Genomic DNA, 18374 nt, shown 5'->3' with positions numbered 1-18374 from the left:
TGCTTTTTTGAAAGCCATCACCAAATGTGTGGCGGTCACACCACTTTATTTCAGCAATAACGCTGAAGCCGCACAGTCAGGCTTGTTCCTTGTTCCTGGCAGTTACATCCTCATGTGACCTGAAGGCCACTGCTGCTTTCACAAAAGCTGATGGCGTGGAAGAAGTTGCCCTTAACCCAGATGCAGGTTCACAAGAAGGAAACCTGAAGGAGCAGTATAAAGAAACATAACACTGAGTGTGACTGCAAGGTGTAAAAAAAACAAAGGTTACATGCTACCCCTGATGAGGGTTGGCAGACCGCATGATTGAATTTAATCCTGAAAATGTTTGCAGCTGCAGCGGTGACCAGAACTCCTCCGCAGACACATCCATGTGTGGAGAGATGTGTCATTGCACTGTAGGGAAGAGGTGTCCTGCTGTTCCCTCTGCACCGGGGTGCTTGTCCTGAAATAGAAAGATAAATAAATAAATATAGTTATTTTCCCCAATGGACAAGAGTTTTATTTTAATTGGTTATAAAGCAGTGTATACTGTATGTAATATACTTACTATATGAAAAATACACACTATATGCAGCACAAAAAACAGATAATAGTTATAAAATTATGAATATTAATAGCAATAATAATACACTTTATTTGTTTATACCATTGTTTATACATGGAACTCAGCAATTGAACTGTCAATTATTTAGTTTAGAACAAGGTAAAATAGACATAAAACAAATAGGATGGAATAACGAGGTTATGCGGAAAAAGATGGCACTACATTAATGAGGATGATGATAATAATAATACAAATTCTGAATAATAATAACGGAAATATAACTACACAGAATAGCAAGTAGGCAGAGTTTTAGAGGACATCTGGTGAATTCTCACAGTTATAAAAAGATCAACTTTGGCAACATCCACAGCCTGTCAAATGCCACCTCAGCATATTCACGGCATCGTTAGCAGGAAGAAAGTTTTATTGTGAAGCTGTAAACTGCACCAGATTTCACTCCCCCGTCATGTTCTTGAACAGACTAATGCAGGCGTGAAAAAGCTTTTTTGGGACTGTGTTTCCCATTATACAGAACAGAATCTGTGTGAAATATATTTATAAAACATACAGGTCAGAGAAGTGATTATCTTAAATATAACAGATCTAAAACAACTTTTCACATGTACTGTCACATGCTGTGAATAGATATATCAAGAGCTCACTAAGTGTCAAAAACAGTGAAAACAATTAATTTATATATATCCAAAGTCAGTAGGTGGGCAGAGCTAGTTTATGTTCCAGTTGTGGGTGAGTGCATATGAAACTTTTTGAAAGGTGCTCATTATTTCTGGACAAAAACAACAGCAGACAGAGCAAAGACTTTCGGCTAAACCCTGGTTAACAGGTGACAGATATGTCTGAGAAAGACAGAAGCTTTCAATGTTCTGTGCTGAGGATTGTGTCATGATGAATGAATAATTCATGGGAAATGTGCAAGCGCCTACAGTCAGCTGGTAAATTCTTTAAGCATACCTGCTGCCCTTCCTCAATGTGTTATTCATAAAGCCTGTTATTCATAAAGCCTGGCTTAGTCTGTACTTCACTTCATGTGTTGAAGATGAGAATTGTTCCAACAGCGATGCCTAGTTGATTTTACATTACTTGTCTCAGACAGAAGAACATAAAACTGCTTTTTAAAAAAGCTGCATCACTTGTTGCTGTGACTTGTTGCCGAGATATAAGAAATGTTCAACATTGTTATTCATCTCTCGTTGTATTCTTCCTAAATTATGTTCTTCTTTTGATCCCTTTCTTTTATTGTTTTATTTATTGTTTTGAATCCTTAGTACAGGGGAGCTCAATGTGTGTCCTCTTGACCTCTCCGACACATTTCTTATTTTTTCTTGATTTATTATATCATATTATTGTGTGCAGATACATTACAAAAAATGATACAGCACAAACCTGTGAATCTTTATTGTTTTAAAATGTTCCAACATATAATCAATACAATAATCTCCAAGAACAAATATAATGTTTAGCTTAAAATTGTTCAATGCCATATCTTAAACTAGATTTAAGGTACTTGCAAGGACAACATGTCTCCTTGCATACACATTTTGCAAGGCTTTACACATTGTTTAATGCAGAAATGCAACCATTAAAGTTGCATTATTATAGGATATGTGTTATGTGTTTGTGCCCTGATCAGGCGCTCCTGGTGTGATATGTCATGTCTAGCTGTAGTTTCCTGTTATGGTTTTGTAGTCCTTATCGTTTCCCCTCCAGGTGTACCCATTTGTAATTAACCCAGGTGTGTCTTGTCTCGTCATTACCTCATGTATAAGTATTCTGCTTTCTGGGGCTGATCCTGTCTGTGCAGTACGTGTTCTTGTCTGTCATTACTTTATATGTCCTTTGTTCAACCATGGTGGTAAGTATTAATTAAATTCTTTTTTTGATTATTTCGGCTACCGTCTCCTTTATTATGTTGCCTTGACTCGACATTGAGCCTGCTAACAGTCAATGGTAACGTAATACTATGCATGGGATCATGATGTACTAGCTTACATGGAGTGGTGGAACAAGCAGATGCAGAATATGATGTATGTGTATGACATGGTTCCTTAAGGGGAAAATGTGTAGGGGCAACCAGAGGTCAAGGCAAATACAGCTGTATGTTGATTTGACTTGGAAACTAAAAAACCTGAAAACCTGAAAATTGATTTTTTTTATTCTGTGTCAGGATTTTCACTACATTTTAATGTTAACTTCTGTAGGTCTGACATATTTATGATTTTGAAGCTCAACATGCTTTTGGTGCATTTGGCAATGTTTCCAGGCCATGGATTAGTGACACACTCATTCTTCCCAAGAAGACTTTAAGAAGTCAGGACAGTAAGTGCTACATGTGTAAGGTCACCAATAAAGGTCATATTGTGAAGTCCAGCTGGGTTGGGAACAGCTGTAGGGAGACACTCTGCTGAGAGATATGCAGTTCACTGAGCAGGACACACACACACAAATACACACACAAGCACTGTGTCCCGCAGTCACTGCATCCACAACCAGACACGCACAGACATGCACAAATCCTTGATGATTGAAACACGAAACCAGGTTTATTTTCATATCTGGGCATGCAAACAAACAGACAGTATGATATACATACATACATACACACACACACACACACACACACACACACACACACACACACACACACACACACACACACACCCTCGGCTGTTTATGAGTTCAGAGGTCAGGAGCTCCAGCCACATGTGATCTCCATTATCACACTACATGACACAACTGCATCCAAAGGGGACCTGGACCTCCCAGAGCTGAAATATGTCTGTGTTAAAGCTGTCAGGGATCAGGAGAAGTGTTATATAATTATTTCTACTACAGGGAAGGAACTCTAGTGTTACTTTAAAGGTGTTGCAGCACCATCTTGTGGAGGCTTTTAGACAGTATACTTTTATACTACTTTATACCAAATGAACAGATTTTAAATGTGTGAATTAACCGGAAGGCTATCTTTTACAATAATGCATTTTTTCTGATTGATGCAGATGATTGAATAGATACATACAAAATATAAGTATTCAGATACAATACTTAAATGCTCTATTACAAGTGAAGTTCCAGGCCTACTCAAAAATCATAGAAAAATCACAAAAGTAACATCAAAAAAGTAGTGCTAGATGAAAGATGACCAGTTACAGAATCACATGTATAGTTCTGAATTATTAGTGATAACATGTTCATACCTAATATTTTTGTATTAATCTTATTCTTCAGAGTAGCCTATGACTAGTGCAAAAATAGTAAGGAGCCACCACAGCTACCATTACATGTAGTGAAGTAAAAAGCACGATATTCAATACAATAGGAGACGGTTTAGAATGTTATTATGTGGTAGTTATATAGCATTGTTGATAACATTTCCTAAATGTTTTTGGTTCTGGGGAAAGTTCGTCAGGCTAACAAAAGAAAAGGTGGCAAGCAGAGTTTCTGTTCCCCAGCATTATGTGCTCGCCTGTCAGTGGTCATGTTTTATAACTGTTTTATACTAAGACTGATTTAAAAAATTGACAGGCACTTAGGAGAAAACCTTTTAACCTTTTTGTCACAGAGTTTGATAAGAAGATAGATACCACTCTTGTTGAGCTAAGCTGGCTTCAACTTTAGCCCTAGCATTTGTTATAACTGTCACTGTGAAACCAGCCAAAACGCTTATCCTACTGTGAACATTCTCTGTTGAAGACTTATACGGTTAAATCTGTAAATTCCAACAGTTAAAATGTAAACATCAGAGCCATCTCAGATTGGGTTTTATTCGTATTTTCTTGACAAACTGTCAAACTGTAATGGCAGCGCAACGCTCCGTTTCTGCCACATGATGGCGGCAGCAGCGCTCATTCATTTCACAGGACGTTTTTAAAGGAGTTCCTCAACAGCTGTTTGACTCAAGCCACTGCTAAGAAATTAGACGTGAAATTTGAGTAGCGTATACAAATCTATATATCTTTAAGAAGTTTATCTATGTTTTTGCATTTATAACAGTTATTTTCTAGAAGCTGCCAGGCATCAGCATAGCCGTGGAGACATGTTTCAAATGGGGGGTGCTGTGGGGATGACACGTGGACCGGTTCTGACCAATTTGCTGCCCTAGGCAAGATTTTAGCTGGCAATGAAAAACCTCTACAAAAGACCAATACACTACAAAAAGATACACTTATTGACATGGTGGACAGCTTATATAAAAAGGCTTCAAATGTATTTATCAGCTTTACCAGTGAACAGACCTCGCTGGAAAATGACACTTGAGCCAAAACAACCGTCTGCTGTGGTCAGCCCTGCTTCCTTTAATCAGAACCACAGCCTCCAACCCTCGATCAATCACATGCTGCTTTGTAAACTTGGCAGACGTCAAGAAACAAGGCGGTGCTCGTACTCCACTTCAGGAGAGAGGGGTCATATCCCACAAAACAGCAGCATTACCTCCTCCACCAGGGTGAAGCTCTGCCCGCCATGTACACTGCAGTTTGCGCGATCAGCAGCATGGAGGTAACCAAAAGAGAGGACCGCTTCGCCGAGCATGCTGTCTCTTTGACTGGGGCACCAGAGCTGGAGAGTCAAGGGAGAAACAATGAACGGAGAAGGGAGAGGAATTACCACTGTAAAGTTATTTCTGGGGTACGTTCAAAAGAGTTAACCTGCCTACTTCCATGTCTGACTTACTCTTCTCGTACTCTACACTTCAAACAATAACTGAATGCAAATTTGATTTACTTTCACACTGTCTTTACATTGGATGTTTTCAAAAAGTGCTTAAAATAACATTGAAACTTTTTTATTTCGACAATAGTACAGTGCATCTTTGTGCTACTCATTACACTTTATATAGACTCCAAAATAAAATGTAATCCACTGTTTCAGATGGATCAATATAGGTACTTTAGGTCCCAAAACGGCCATTACGAATGTGTAAATGTTTACACTTCAGTGCAAAAGGACAGTGGCCAGGAAAGTCTCTGCAGGTGGAGAGTTGGCTATTGAGCAGGACCAGACGTTAAAGTCCACAGGGCTGATTGTGATCCAAAAGAGAAAATAAATCAATTAAATTAGAGAAAGGAATGTACGGAACTTTTACAGATAGTCTGGATGTATAATAATTATTTGAATGGTCAACTAATCTATTGATTTATTGCTTTATCGTTTAGTTTATAAAAGGCCAACACAATGAAAAATGGCTTTCCATATTTTAGAGCACAAGGTTTTACTGTAGTCTCAAACCGCTTTTTGTGCAAGCATCAGTTCAAAACCCTAAACATATTCTATTTGATATCATCCAAGATCAAGAAACTGTTTTACCGATACACTGAAACTGCTGCTTTTATATTAAAATCAGCTGAAAGTCAAATCTTTATATATCTTATAACCAGGAATGGAACCTGCTTGGACATTAGTCTGACTATTTTGTTTGTCTTACCAAGAATTGTATTCTTGTCAGAGAGGAAAAGCCTCAGAAACAACAGCAGCCTTTATCGTCCACAGCTCCTTAAGGCATTGAGACACACCACACAAATTATACAGAGAATCTAAATCTGGAATACATTTGGGGATTTACTTGAAGACTAAACCATAATTGAAGGAATTGCAAAGACTAACGTAACTTTATGTTTAAGATACTGCCTTTATGTAGCTTTGGTCTGGAAACAAAATGCTTTTACGCTAAAATAATAACATACTTTAATATAAAAAGGCCATATTTTAAGTGTATTGCTGTATGCTGCTTTATAATCTACCTCATCACTGAAATATAACCGACAGTCAATAATCATCTGACAGTAAACACACCTTTGAAACATTTTACTAGCAAAGCAACTAAACCCAGTGTTTGTAGCTGCTGTCTGCCTGGTTTAATTAAATACACATGTGGCTGAGTCTTGACAATAATATACTCCGTCCTGTCATACATCCGCCTCTGTACAGCTGTGGGTGATTGTGATATAGTTACACTGAAGTGCCATTTAAGGTCTTGTTGCAGGATGATTGCAACATCTTGATATGAGCATTTCAAAATAGTTTTCAGACTTAAAGGGACATTTTTTAAACTTGTGTCCTAATGTGGACTTTTTGCAGTTTGATTTTGACTCCCAAAAGTCTTTTCAGGTATTTTACTGGGTCGACAAAAGTGAGGGTAGTTGTGTATTTCTGTGTCAGCCAAGTTTGTTTCCACCAGACAGACTGTTTACTTTTACAGCCCACAGAGACCACGTCTAATCCAGGTTCCTTCTCTTTCTCCCACTCCATTCACCGATACAGTAGCTGGAGAAAACAAGTGCACACCAGACATGGCAGCATATTTTCATACCCGGCGTCTAGGAATGCTTGTGTGTGTGAATTACACAAAATGGATTACTCATGGGTGATGATTCCCCCAATCCTGCTTTTACTACGCACTAGTACAGTTTTAAGAATGATTCAATTAAATGGCATGAGTGCAGCATTCAAATGTATTATGTAGTGTTGATTTAGAGGGTTTTACACACAGTGCACATATTGGTTTTAAATGTAAACCATTGTCTTACAATTGAGCTTCTCTTCCATGTATGTTTTTTATTATAGCTTTATTTCAGTTTAAAACAAAACAGATAAAGTTTGGCTGCTTTGGAAATAAGGGGATTTATATTCCCCCCCCTTCACATTTTTAAACGCTTTTCAAGGAAAACAGATATATTTCGACAGAGGTGATAAGATAAGGACAGAAAAGATCAATACACTTAAAAACACTTGACTTGAATGATCCCCGTGACATTGAAATACAATTAGATAAGATTAACATGTTATTACTACCGTGAGAAAAGGTTCTCTAAGAAAATAAATAATGCAATCGTTTTTTTTGCCAAGTAAGTTCTTAGCTTTGTGAAGAGTGAGATGAGAGAAGGGCAATGTCATGTGACGCAGCAACAGGTATTGTTCTGAGAGTAGCCCCCAGCTGTCCGGCCCCTAGATCAATCTGAGAGGTCACTAGATGGTTAAAGGGATAAAGACTCAGACCAAGGACATTTTGTTATTTTTTTATATTGACATTTACATTTTAAGATATCACACAACACAAGCCAAAACATTTAATCCACTGATTCACAGTACAGGATGAAAGAGATGTTTACAACTGGCTGGGTACTTCTGTTAAAAACGTGCTTTTAGACACTAATTACACAACACTCACTACAGGCGTGTCGGGGGTGTTGCAGGGCTTCAAAATAAGCAGCGTTGATAAGACTGGTGTAATTACCAACTATCTAAATCTACTATCTTAATAAACCGGTTTACACTACTTTGAAATGCCCCTCTTATCACAAACGCCTCTCCCTATCCAACTCTGGGCAGATATGAGCCGAGCAGCTGACACAAAAGCAGCTTTGCCGACACTCTCCTTTTGAGTTTTCAATTACAGACGGCCAAGACCAACATTTGGACAGTTGGAGACGGTGTATGAGGGAGGGCGGAGATGATAGAGTTACACTGGGCAGGGTTACATAAATAAATAACAGCCCACCTTCCCTCAGCACTGCAAGACCTTTATCCCATTTTGTATAAAGATTGAAGAGCCTCAAAGAAAAACAAATACAGCTATAAATGAATCAAAGACTGGACAAATAAACTAAAGATAAGACTAAAGGTTGACAGCTTCAGTGGTGCTTTGAGCTAAATGCTAATGTCAGCATGCTAAGCTGCTCATAATGCCAATGCTAACATGGGGATGCTGAGCAATACAATGATTGGAATCACATTAGCTTTTTGGTATTTTGTCAAAAAGAAAATGAAATGACTTGATGGATCTCGAGGACAAAAACATTTTTCTAAAAAAGATCAAAATCTAGCACAAAGACACAATAATATCTCGCATAAATCGCATGGCAATCTGTCCAATAGTTGTGTACCCATTTAGCGTAAAGACCAAATTGTCTGGCTCATTGAGAGGAGGGTCAGCAGGAGTCATCCTATGGAGAAAATGAGTGTCAGTACACATTTCATAGCAGTCTGTGCAACATTTGTTGAGATATTTCAGTCAGGACCAGACAGTGGTGGACCCAACAAGCAACTTCCATTTCTAGAGCCAACACTGCTAGCGTGGATAACAAATCACTCTGTTTTTGTTTATAATTCTTCACAACGTCCTGATTTATGGCTTCCCTCGCGGGGCCAGAAGATGGTTAAAGTGTGTTTTTATATTCTGGTCACAAGGCATGTAGCTGACACGAGAGCGTGTCTACGATTCCAGAAGCTTTTAACCAGGGCAACTCTAGCCACAGCATTATTCATAATAATGTGTTTTCACCTGCATTGAGTTTATTTTAGCCAAAAGCCATCGGGTAAAATGGTGGTCAGTCATCGCTGTAAAAATAGCAAATAATTTGAAAAATATTGTTGATCATTATTCAATACAGGGTGTTTGAATGTGTTGTTTTTTACCTCTTTTACCTTCCACTCACCAAAACCAAGAGGAGGTCAATCTAAACATCCTCCGTCATGTGATTTATGACCTGTACTCTTCAGTAAGGTCACCAAACATCCTGACATGTGTTCTCTGTATTGAAGGTTCTGCTGCTGTGCTTACTGGTGGTCATCCTGGCCGTGGCGTTGTCTCTGAGGAAGAGCAGTGATGCCAAAGGTAGGCGATGATGACCGTTTCTCCGTGTTGTTGAATGCGGTTTCAGTAAAAGCTAAGTTGAGGAACTGCAAGCCATCGAGGTTTCCATAAACATGGAATGGTTAAGCGAATGTGCTTACAAGTTAAGAAACAATTCACCTTTTTTGTGGATCTCAAGGACACACAAAAATATGTTTGGTTGGAAATACTAAAGAGAGCTATTCTTTACTACAACAAAACAAGAAAAAAACATTGCAGCTTCTACATTTTAAAGGAAATGATCACATTAAGACACTATGTTTTGAAGTCAAGTTCTCTAAATGAATGTCCCCTGTATCATTTTGAAGGCATTGTGTAACTTACATTTAGTTGTGTTTAATCCCCAGTTGTTTTGGATACTATTGTGGAGCTCTGTATTTTTAAAAGTCTGTTGTTGACAGAGAAGGAATTTCCGGAAGGGATGATAAACAAAGCAAAATGAAACTGGATCTGATCAGGGGGAAACTAAAATACACTTTTCCATTGGGATCATCTTTGTTTTTTCAAGACAAAAGCATATGACATCAACATAATAGGAAACAGTCACTAAAAGCTACAAATATGGTTTTTGATTTGAAAAATATGTGCACTTTTTCGAGGAAATGGGAAACGCACAGTTGAACCAATGCCAATGTATTCCTTTTTTTTAAAATGCTACTCGATTTCAGACCAAAATGTCAGATCTGCTATACTTTCACTCATGTAAATATCCCTGATGTCATATTGTACTTTCTGAATGAGCTTACTGTGAACTATGGGCTATACAACGCAGAGACGGGATGAAGATACGCTGGCTGCAAACAGACAGAAATAACCATCTCAAGCTATATTTTGAAGCACTGTCGGCGCCTCAGAAACTCTAAGGCTCAGGTTACGCACCAGCCAGACACAGACAGAGAAGGATATTTGTCTGTCAGGGTGGTGCGATCCAACCTTTTCGCCTGCTGTTACCAAACACGTCGTAAACACACATTTAAGTGAGACAGGAATGTGCACTGGAGGTTGGCATGTTTTCTGACGCCGTAGATTCCCTCTGGTTAGACGTGGGCAGAGGCGTCAGTATGCTCTTTGTTGCAAACCGCTGTGCCAAAACACTCCTCTTCCATTTCAGGGCAGCCGTGGTGACTGTGAGTCCCCAGCCCTGGGCGGGGTGCTCTCTCTGCTGTGGCATTTTCTTTTAACTTATATTGCCCACCCAGTTTACATGAAAGCCATATGAGAAGAATACATCTTTGCACTCACTTTATTTAATTTGTACATGCAGCTTTGTTGGATGCTTTACATCTTCTGTAATGCTGCTTGGTAAGGCCTTTGGAAACAGATTAAAAGAAATAAAAATAACCCAGGACTCCACTTCTTCTGGGATGTAGTATGAAGTGCTGAGAGCCGGGTTTTCCCGTAGATTACAGACCGCAGAAACTTGTCTTCTGAGGCAGAGCATCACGGTCCAAACCACAGCGCTGGCCTCGAGACTCATGAGGGGGGGGGGGCGGGGCGGGGCGGGGCTTTCTCACCGACATGCTAAGACTCCTCTGTCATGTGTCCAGTCAACAGCAGCACACTTGACAGATTGTTTCGGGAGGACAGTTGCCTGAAAGGTGAACGAGTTGGCCAAAGGTTTCCTGCTCAGAGTCTCCATGTCCGTGGGAATGCCCTTCAGCAAGTTCAATTGTTTCCAAATGCTCTGGAGTAAACAAAAGAGGATACGTTGGATTTCTCCTAGGTTTGATTTACAAGGGCTTGACAAACTCTTGAGGATTAACTTAAAGGTGGGGTAGGTACGTTTGAGAAACCGGCTCGAGATCGCTAGAATTTGAAAATACACAACCGGAGAAAATCTGCATCTTCCTTACAGAGCCCCTCCTGCAACACACACGAACGCGCACATGACCAATGAGGGCACGAGATAAGTTTGTGCCCCGATGAAAGGCTGACAGGCAGGTAGGCCACTTGTACCTTTTACAGTATTACGGCTTCTACAGATGACATTTTTTTATGGATTTTTTGTCAAAGCACTTCAGATATTTATTGCTATCGGGATGTTAAGAGCATTCCATGGAATATAACAAAAAGTGTATCTCGAGCCGGTTTCTCAAACTTACCTACCCCACCTTTAAATCACATTGTATTGCAAAACCAAAATGAGACACACTTCTTCCGGCCTTGTATGTATGGGACTCTTGGCTCAGCATTTTCCTCTGTGGTCATCACATCTTTTTTGTAAACGTAACTGTACATGTTGTGGTTGCATGAGTTCCCTTGTTAAATGTTGTAAGATTGTCTATGGCTGAAATATCTATCGTTGCATGAGCATGTGTGACCTCAAATGTTATACATTTCGTTTGGTCATTAATTGAATGATCACATCTCTTTCAGAAAAAGAAAAGTGTTTCCTCTCTGTTTTGTTTCCATGACAACAAAGTCCAGATGTTTTCTATGGTACACGAGGAGAACATATCCTGTCCAGCACAACATCTGATAACAGTTTTTGTTGATGAAGCGTTTGCTTTGTTCATGGAGTCTCTGCTGTTCTCCATTTGTGCTTTATACAACATATTCATGTGGTTCACGAAGTGGTGCTCTCCGCTAGCTCCCAAACACTTTGGAAAGACTGAAAGAAGGACAAAGGGAATGATAATGCAACATTTCTGCACTTTCACTTCCACTTTCACTTCCTCTGGTTATGCTCACCTGTGTACAGTATTTTTCACAGCTTCTTCTTGTTTGCTTCAGTTGGTTAAATGTCTCTCCAAATGACTTAAACCACACCCACGCATGGTGTCATGGTGGATGAGATGAAACTGATTAGATGATTGAATGAAGGGATGTTAGTTATCTTGAAAGAGGAACAACACACTCATGTAATATGTGGAGTTAAGGCAGAAGCACATTATGGGTAAAAAAACATATATACGATAACAACGGCTTTTTAACTAATAAAATAGACGTAAACCTCACACACTCTGTGAACAAGCCGGGCACAGTAAGCATCCGTAGAAAAATAACATTGTTCATGAAGAGATTGTTTGCCTTTGCAAGGGATTGTTATATAATATTGCCATATTCAGTCATGAATATTAAATGGTACAACTATATATTTAAGAAGTCAAAGTAGTTTCCAGGTGCTTACAAAATGGGTGTCTTTGCGCAGCTATCATTCAGTAGTTATATATTCTTATTATTGGTGTCTGGTGATTATTGGAATAAGTGTTTTCTTTTACTGTGTCGGACATAATATACTGTATGCATTTTGAAACATGCTTTCTTTTGCTGACATCATTCCTCTTTTCCAGCTGAAAATGAGTTCTGGCTGTCCACCCCCCTGGAACAAGGCGTCCAAGAGCCAAAGTGTCCCCCTGGGTAACGATACACTCTTGTTCTGTTGCTGTAATGAGAGAACTGATGTGAATTCAATAGAAAACAAAACCTCAAATTTCAGATGGCCTAGTTTGAGTAACAGTGGCTCCTCCTGTCCTCTCTACGATATGAGCTCCCCATTGACATCAGGACAGCAGATAGCCTGCACATCTTCCGGCGCAGACTGAACACTAATCTCTTTCGACTCCACTTCGAGCGATAGAATTACTAACAAAGAACTGCTAACAGAGCACTTATATACTAATAAAGGACTGGCTTATCTAAAGCCAGTTGAGTAGCACTTGAAATGATTGGCTCTATGAAACCTGATGTACTTATATGACTCCGTTTTCTTCAAGGTTGTGTCTTCCTGGTCGAATGTACTTATTGTAAGTCGCTTTGGATAAAAGCGTCAGTTAAATGTAATGTAATCTTTCTGCATGTTTTGGTGCTGAGAATGAAGTTTCTCAGCTGGAACTCCTACAGTTTTCCTGAAGGCAGTGTTTTGTTCCCAGTTGGCAGTTCTGTAGTGGAAACTGAACTGTGGCCACAGAAAGATAGGAAGGCTTTTCAGTCACTGTCAGTTACAGTTTGTTTATGTGTTAATAACCCAAACACATCATTCTTGATTTTTATGATTGTGTTGAATTTGCGGAAAAAAGTATCGGTCTCTATAGGAACTAATGTCTTTGAGTAACCAGGCGTGTGTTGATGAGAGGTGTTAGTGTGCGTGCATGAGTGTGTGTGGTCACGTGTGTGTGTTTCTGCTTTGGAAAGGGAGTAACCCCCAGACAGAGCATGGAAAATTAAAAACCTGTGTCTCCAAATGAAGCTATTTTCGCTTTGGAAATAACTTCAATTCAATAACAAATGAATGTTGTCTGTATTTTTAAAATGAGAGTCCCTTATTCTCTTGGGTTTGTTTGTTTCTGTTGGCAAACCACACTTTCATTTTAATGTGTGGTTTAGACTTTACACGAGAAGAGGAAGCGCTTCTGGTAAGAGCTGATTGCATGGCAACGTTTTTAAGTGGTCAAGAAAATGGAAATTAGTAAGCCAATTTCTGATTAAAACTTAAAACAATTAAATTATCATTTTATCACTACATTTTCAATTTTCAATTTAAATTCAATTATTTAAGTGTTTAATAATCTATATTTTTAAATTACGTATTTTTTCCATGTCATTTTTTGTGTTTTTCTTTTCTTCAGTTTCTCCAATTTATTTGCTTTATTTTTATTACAACATTTATTCATATATGCCATTAATTATTCCTTGTTTTTGAGAGAAACTCCCTCTGGAGGGATTATAGCCATTGCAGACCACATTTTACAAACACTTATATAACCCACTACAGGAAATGGAAAAGCAAAACAGCGTAGTAAGGCCCCTTTAATATCTGTAAACTAAACACAAGTAATGACGGAATAATCTGTAACTTATTCCAATAATAAAATAAATGCTGTTAAGCTGTCTGTGGCTCTTTCCTGCTGTAACGATGCGAATGTCCCCTCTGCGGGACTAATAAAGGGATTCTGATTCTGACAAAGGAACAAAGGATACAGACCAACAGAAGTCGTTTAGTCTTTGATTTATCAACTCTTGAGTCACCTTTCTCTTCCTGTTCTGCTATTCGCTCTGTGATTTCTCTCTCTTTTCTCCTCTTGCTCAGTCAAAGAGCTTCATTGTACTCCCTCCACACAGACCTACTGTACAGCATTGCTGCTGCCAAAGGATACACTTGTCTCCTGCTGAGTAATTATTCCATTTCCCCTTCACAAACCCATTTAGCATCTTACGTCCTCTCTGTCTTCCCACGCAGCTTCTCCCGGCCTCCTCTCATCCTGTTGTCCTTGGACGGGTTCAGGGCAGAGTACCTGAAAGATCACGGCAGCCACCTTCCTGTCATCAACAAGTTACGTAAGTCACCATGTGGACTGCACAGCGCTTCATGGTTCACTCTGCATTGTGTGACTGCATCCTTCTGTTGCAGGAAACAGCGGGACGACACCTCCCTACATGAGGCCTGTTTATCCCACAAAGACCTTCCCCAACCACTACAGCATCGTGACTGTGAGTCCCTCCTGGTCCACAGGATCATTTATTGGATAGATTGTTTTCTCAGTGGTAGTAGAATAATTCATAAAAGTAATGCATTCAAACAAGTGGTGAAAGAAGTAAACAAAACAACAATACTACAGTGAGGAAATACGCTGATACAAGTCCGAGTCCTACATGTCATACTCGGGTAAAAGCACAAATATATAAGCGTCAAAATACTCAAGTTAATTACAAGTGCCCTAAAATTGTACTTGAATAGGATACCAAAGTACATTTATTTATCCCATCTCCGTCCAAAACGGAAGCATGTTTAATTGTACTCAAAGCTAAGTATCAGAGATATCCTTTTTTAATTTATATGATTATATATTACATTATTAGATTGATATTTTGTATTTCTAATATCCAAAAGTCTTTGTACGGTGCAGCTCATTCAAAAACGTTATGAGTTTTATATCCGTGAATCTTAAACAATTATTTAAACGAAACCATCTGAGAAGTTTGGAGAAGTTTACTAACGACTCATAGATAAGAGATCCAGAGTGAACACTGTTTATTTGTAAAGGGTCAAACTGTTTGTAAACCAATAGTAAAGAAAATATGAACCAAAGAAATTCCTAGTAACAAGTTTCCCTTTGAGAAATGCATCAAAGCAAATCTCCTAACTTACTTTCTATCACTGCTGTTGGCAGGGCCGGCCCTGACCAATTTGCCGCCCTAGGCAAGATTTTAGTTGGCGCCCCCCCCCCCAAATACAGACACTCACTATGATTTGCGCGTGCACGGTTGTGGCATGACCACCAACACAGAAATATATTGACACAAGATGTGTGCAACTGTATTTAGTTTCCTATCCATTTGAACATGATTTAAGTGGGGGGGGGACCTCACCTCCTCTAGGGGGCATGCACCCCTGGGAAGACTTTCTTTATGGATATTTTACAAATCACTCCTTTCAAACTGTATTCTTGTTTATTAATAACAAATGTTTTGTACTGTCAGTATTTTATACCTGTTTTTCACCTATTCTCTTATTTTTTTATAACTATAATGATCATATAAAGGTGTGCCTTTACCTCACTGAGCTGAGGTTATCAGAGCCTCTCAGTCTTTCAGGAGAGAGCTCTCTAAAGCTCTCCCCCCGCGGCCGCTTACAATGTAAATTCAAATGTTAATAAAAGCAACGAAAAGCACACAGAAGCTGTGTACGTTTTTTGGGAGTTTTGATTTATTTTAAATGAATACAAATACAGTGTCTCTTCACAGACGTATAGAGTTACCATGGAGGCTTAATGTCTTACATGTGCTTGTTGAGAGGAGCAGCAGCAGGAGAGCGGCTTACAGAGTGGCCTTCACCTCTTTTATTTACAGACCCTGTAATTAAAATAAACTGCTTTGGTGACCAGTAATATTTAAGTTAGAAAGAAAAACCACAAAAGGTCATGAAAACCCCTTCAGCCACATCCTCCAAACAGCTCACCCTGACTGTATGTTTCACCTGCAGGGTCTTTATCCCGAGTCCCATGGGATAGTGGACAACAAGATGTACGATGTGAAACTGGATGCTTTCTTCAGCTTGAAAACTGACGAGAAACTCAACCCAAAATGGTACCAAGGAGAGCCAGTAAGTGAATCTCAGCAACCATGATATTGTGTACAACGGTGTAAATTCATTTTTCAGTAAAGACTGGGATCTAAAAACAACCATGTGAGGAGATTTCGTTTTCCTTGAGTGCAGGACAGCTCTGAGCTTTTGTAATTTCCTTCTCACATAGTCTGAGTCAGACACTGTTCTGTAACATGTGAAAGTGAACACGCCCTGACTTTTGGGAAATCCAGAAACAGATCGAGCATCAGCACATGTCTTTTGAGAAGTATGAATCATTGTGTTTTCCGAACAGCCTGTCGTTTGCTCAGAATCAGCTGCCCTGTAATGAGCTCCTTGACGAGATACGAGATGACATCTGATTTAAGGATGTGAGTTCAGCTTGTTTGTGGTTCCTGTTGAAAACGCACGTCTCTTAAATCTCGTTCCTTAACAGTGTGACAGGCTGCTCCTCGTGAAAAAGCACCTTGCAGCAGCCGTATCACTTTCCAGGAGCGAAGGGGAAATACATTAACGATGACTCCTGGAATAAATCATATTGTAATGAGCCAATCTCATTTTAGAGCATCGGCCAGAACATGCTTACAAGCCTGCTGCACTACTATAACAGAATGTCCAGCTGCACATCAGTGTAATAGGTAATGATTTAACATGAAGAACATGCAGTTAGATGTCCATCAGTCGTCTGGGCTGTGAGGGATTACACTTTCACCCTAACGGACTAAACCCTGCTGCTGTGAGATACTGATATTAATGAATGAGTCTAATACAGCTTAGGTCCCGGCCACACGAGGACGAAAACGGCTAAACGCATAGGATTAACGCAAACGCATTCGCAAAAAAGCTTCCGTCCACACGCCACCGGATAGTGTCTGTCCACACGAGACAGCTCCGTTTAGCTCCAACCGCCGGAGAAGCTGCAGTACATATGCAGGAGCCTGTACGTGGCGCTGTAACTTCATCCACAAAAGCAACGAAGAAGCATGGTTGTCATGGTTGCCCTTCTGTTTATTCTCCGTGGTGGGGGCCGAGGGAACCGGGCAGAGTTTTTAGCCAGTCAACGTGTATTAAAGTTTAAATCTTCCGGACAAAATGATAAAAGTGCCGGTCAAAGGTCTTCTTTGTTATTTATTGAGCTTTAAAACAAATGAATAACGAATCTATATAATATAATAATAAAATATATGGAGCCTCTCTTTTTCCTCCCCCTCTTCGGACAGCGTCAGTGTCTGTCTCATGCAGCAGCTGATCCAGTAATGAGTGACCCGGCCGACAGTAAAAATAAACATATTTATAACTAGTTTAGGTAGTTTGAGAGGTGTCTCCGTCCTGTCAGATTAGACTTCACTCGCGTTTATGTCCATATCGAGAGAAAGATAAATAATTTGAATTCAGTGTGCAGTTTACTTTGACGCGGGGGTGAGCAGCAGAGGTGGGGAGATGCGGGGCTATTGCCTCATCATTATCAGAAAATGATCGTATAGGGCGTACACACGGAGCCGTTGGACCCCCCAGAGCGTTGCGTATGCATTTCTATCCACCTTGGGACCCGTTATCGTTTCCGCAGTCGTTTGGTGCCGTATTCGGTCGTCTTCGTGTGGCCGAACGGTCTATATGACACTAAACAGTAACGCAAACGACCGTTTTTGTCCTCGTGTGGCCGGGGCCTTCGTGTGTCAAAATGAATCTAGATGACACTCTCATTTTGTCTCCTTCTCTCACCTTTCGCCTCCTTTCCTCTCCTTCTGTTTCCTCTTCTCCCCGCTCTCCTTTTCTCTCTCTCTCTCACGTCTCCTCTCCCCTAATTTCATTATTTCCTTTCCTTTCATCCTCTCTCATCTACTTACTTCTCTTAATTTCCTCTCATCTTTTTCCATGCCCTGATCTCCTCTTCTTTCAACTCCACCTTTTATATTTTCCTTATCTCATGTGTTTTGTACTATGTCTATACTACATCTACTTTCTTCTCCTCTAATCCCCTTTTTTCATTCTTCTTTTTATGTACTTTTCTTTCTTTGTTTTTATCTTCTATTTTTCTTGTGTCTCCATTCCATTCCTTACCTCTTCTCACCTTTCCTATTTCCTCTCCTCGCCTCCCAAAAACTCTCCTCCTCTCCTTGCCTCCCTTCTCCTCCTCTCCTTGCCTCCCTTCTCCT

The 18374-nt window shown here is 39.7% G+C and overlaps 1 protein-coding gene across 1 annotated transcript in view; it reads left to right on the top strand.

The window, feature by feature from the left end:
• Positions 1 to 4936: 4936 nt before the first annotated feature.
• The window catches only part of enpp1 (ectonucleotide pyrophosphatase/phosphodiesterase 1), a 31959-nt gene continuing 18521 nt past the window's right edge, over positions 4937 to 18374 (top strand). The window contains exons 1-6 of the mRNA XM_034076042.2: positions 4937 to 5191; positions 9104 to 9176; positions 12488 to 12554; positions 14374 to 14471; positions 14545 to 14624; positions 16117 to 16236. Coding sequence (XP_033931933.1) covers positions 5027 to 5191; positions 9104 to 9176; positions 12488 to 12554; positions 14374 to 14471; positions 14545 to 14624; positions 16117 to 16236 — 603 coding nt within the window. The 5' untranslated portion in view covers positions 4937 to 5026. The remainder of the gene's footprint in view (positions 5192 to 9103; positions 9177 to 12487; positions 12555 to 14373; positions 14472 to 14544; positions 14625 to 16116; positions 16237 to 18374) is intronic.

Source organism: Pseudochaenichthys georgianus, chromosome 24 (genome assembly GCF_902827115.2).
Source record: "Pseudochaenichthys georgianus chromosome 24, fPseGeo1.2, whole genome shotgun sequence".
In the NCBI taxonomy this organism is placed as follows: Eukaryota; Metazoa; Chordata; class Actinopteri; order Perciformes; family Channichthyidae; genus Pseudochaenichthys; species Pseudochaenichthys georgianus.
This window is presented reverse-complemented; position numbering and strand designations above follow the sequence as displayed.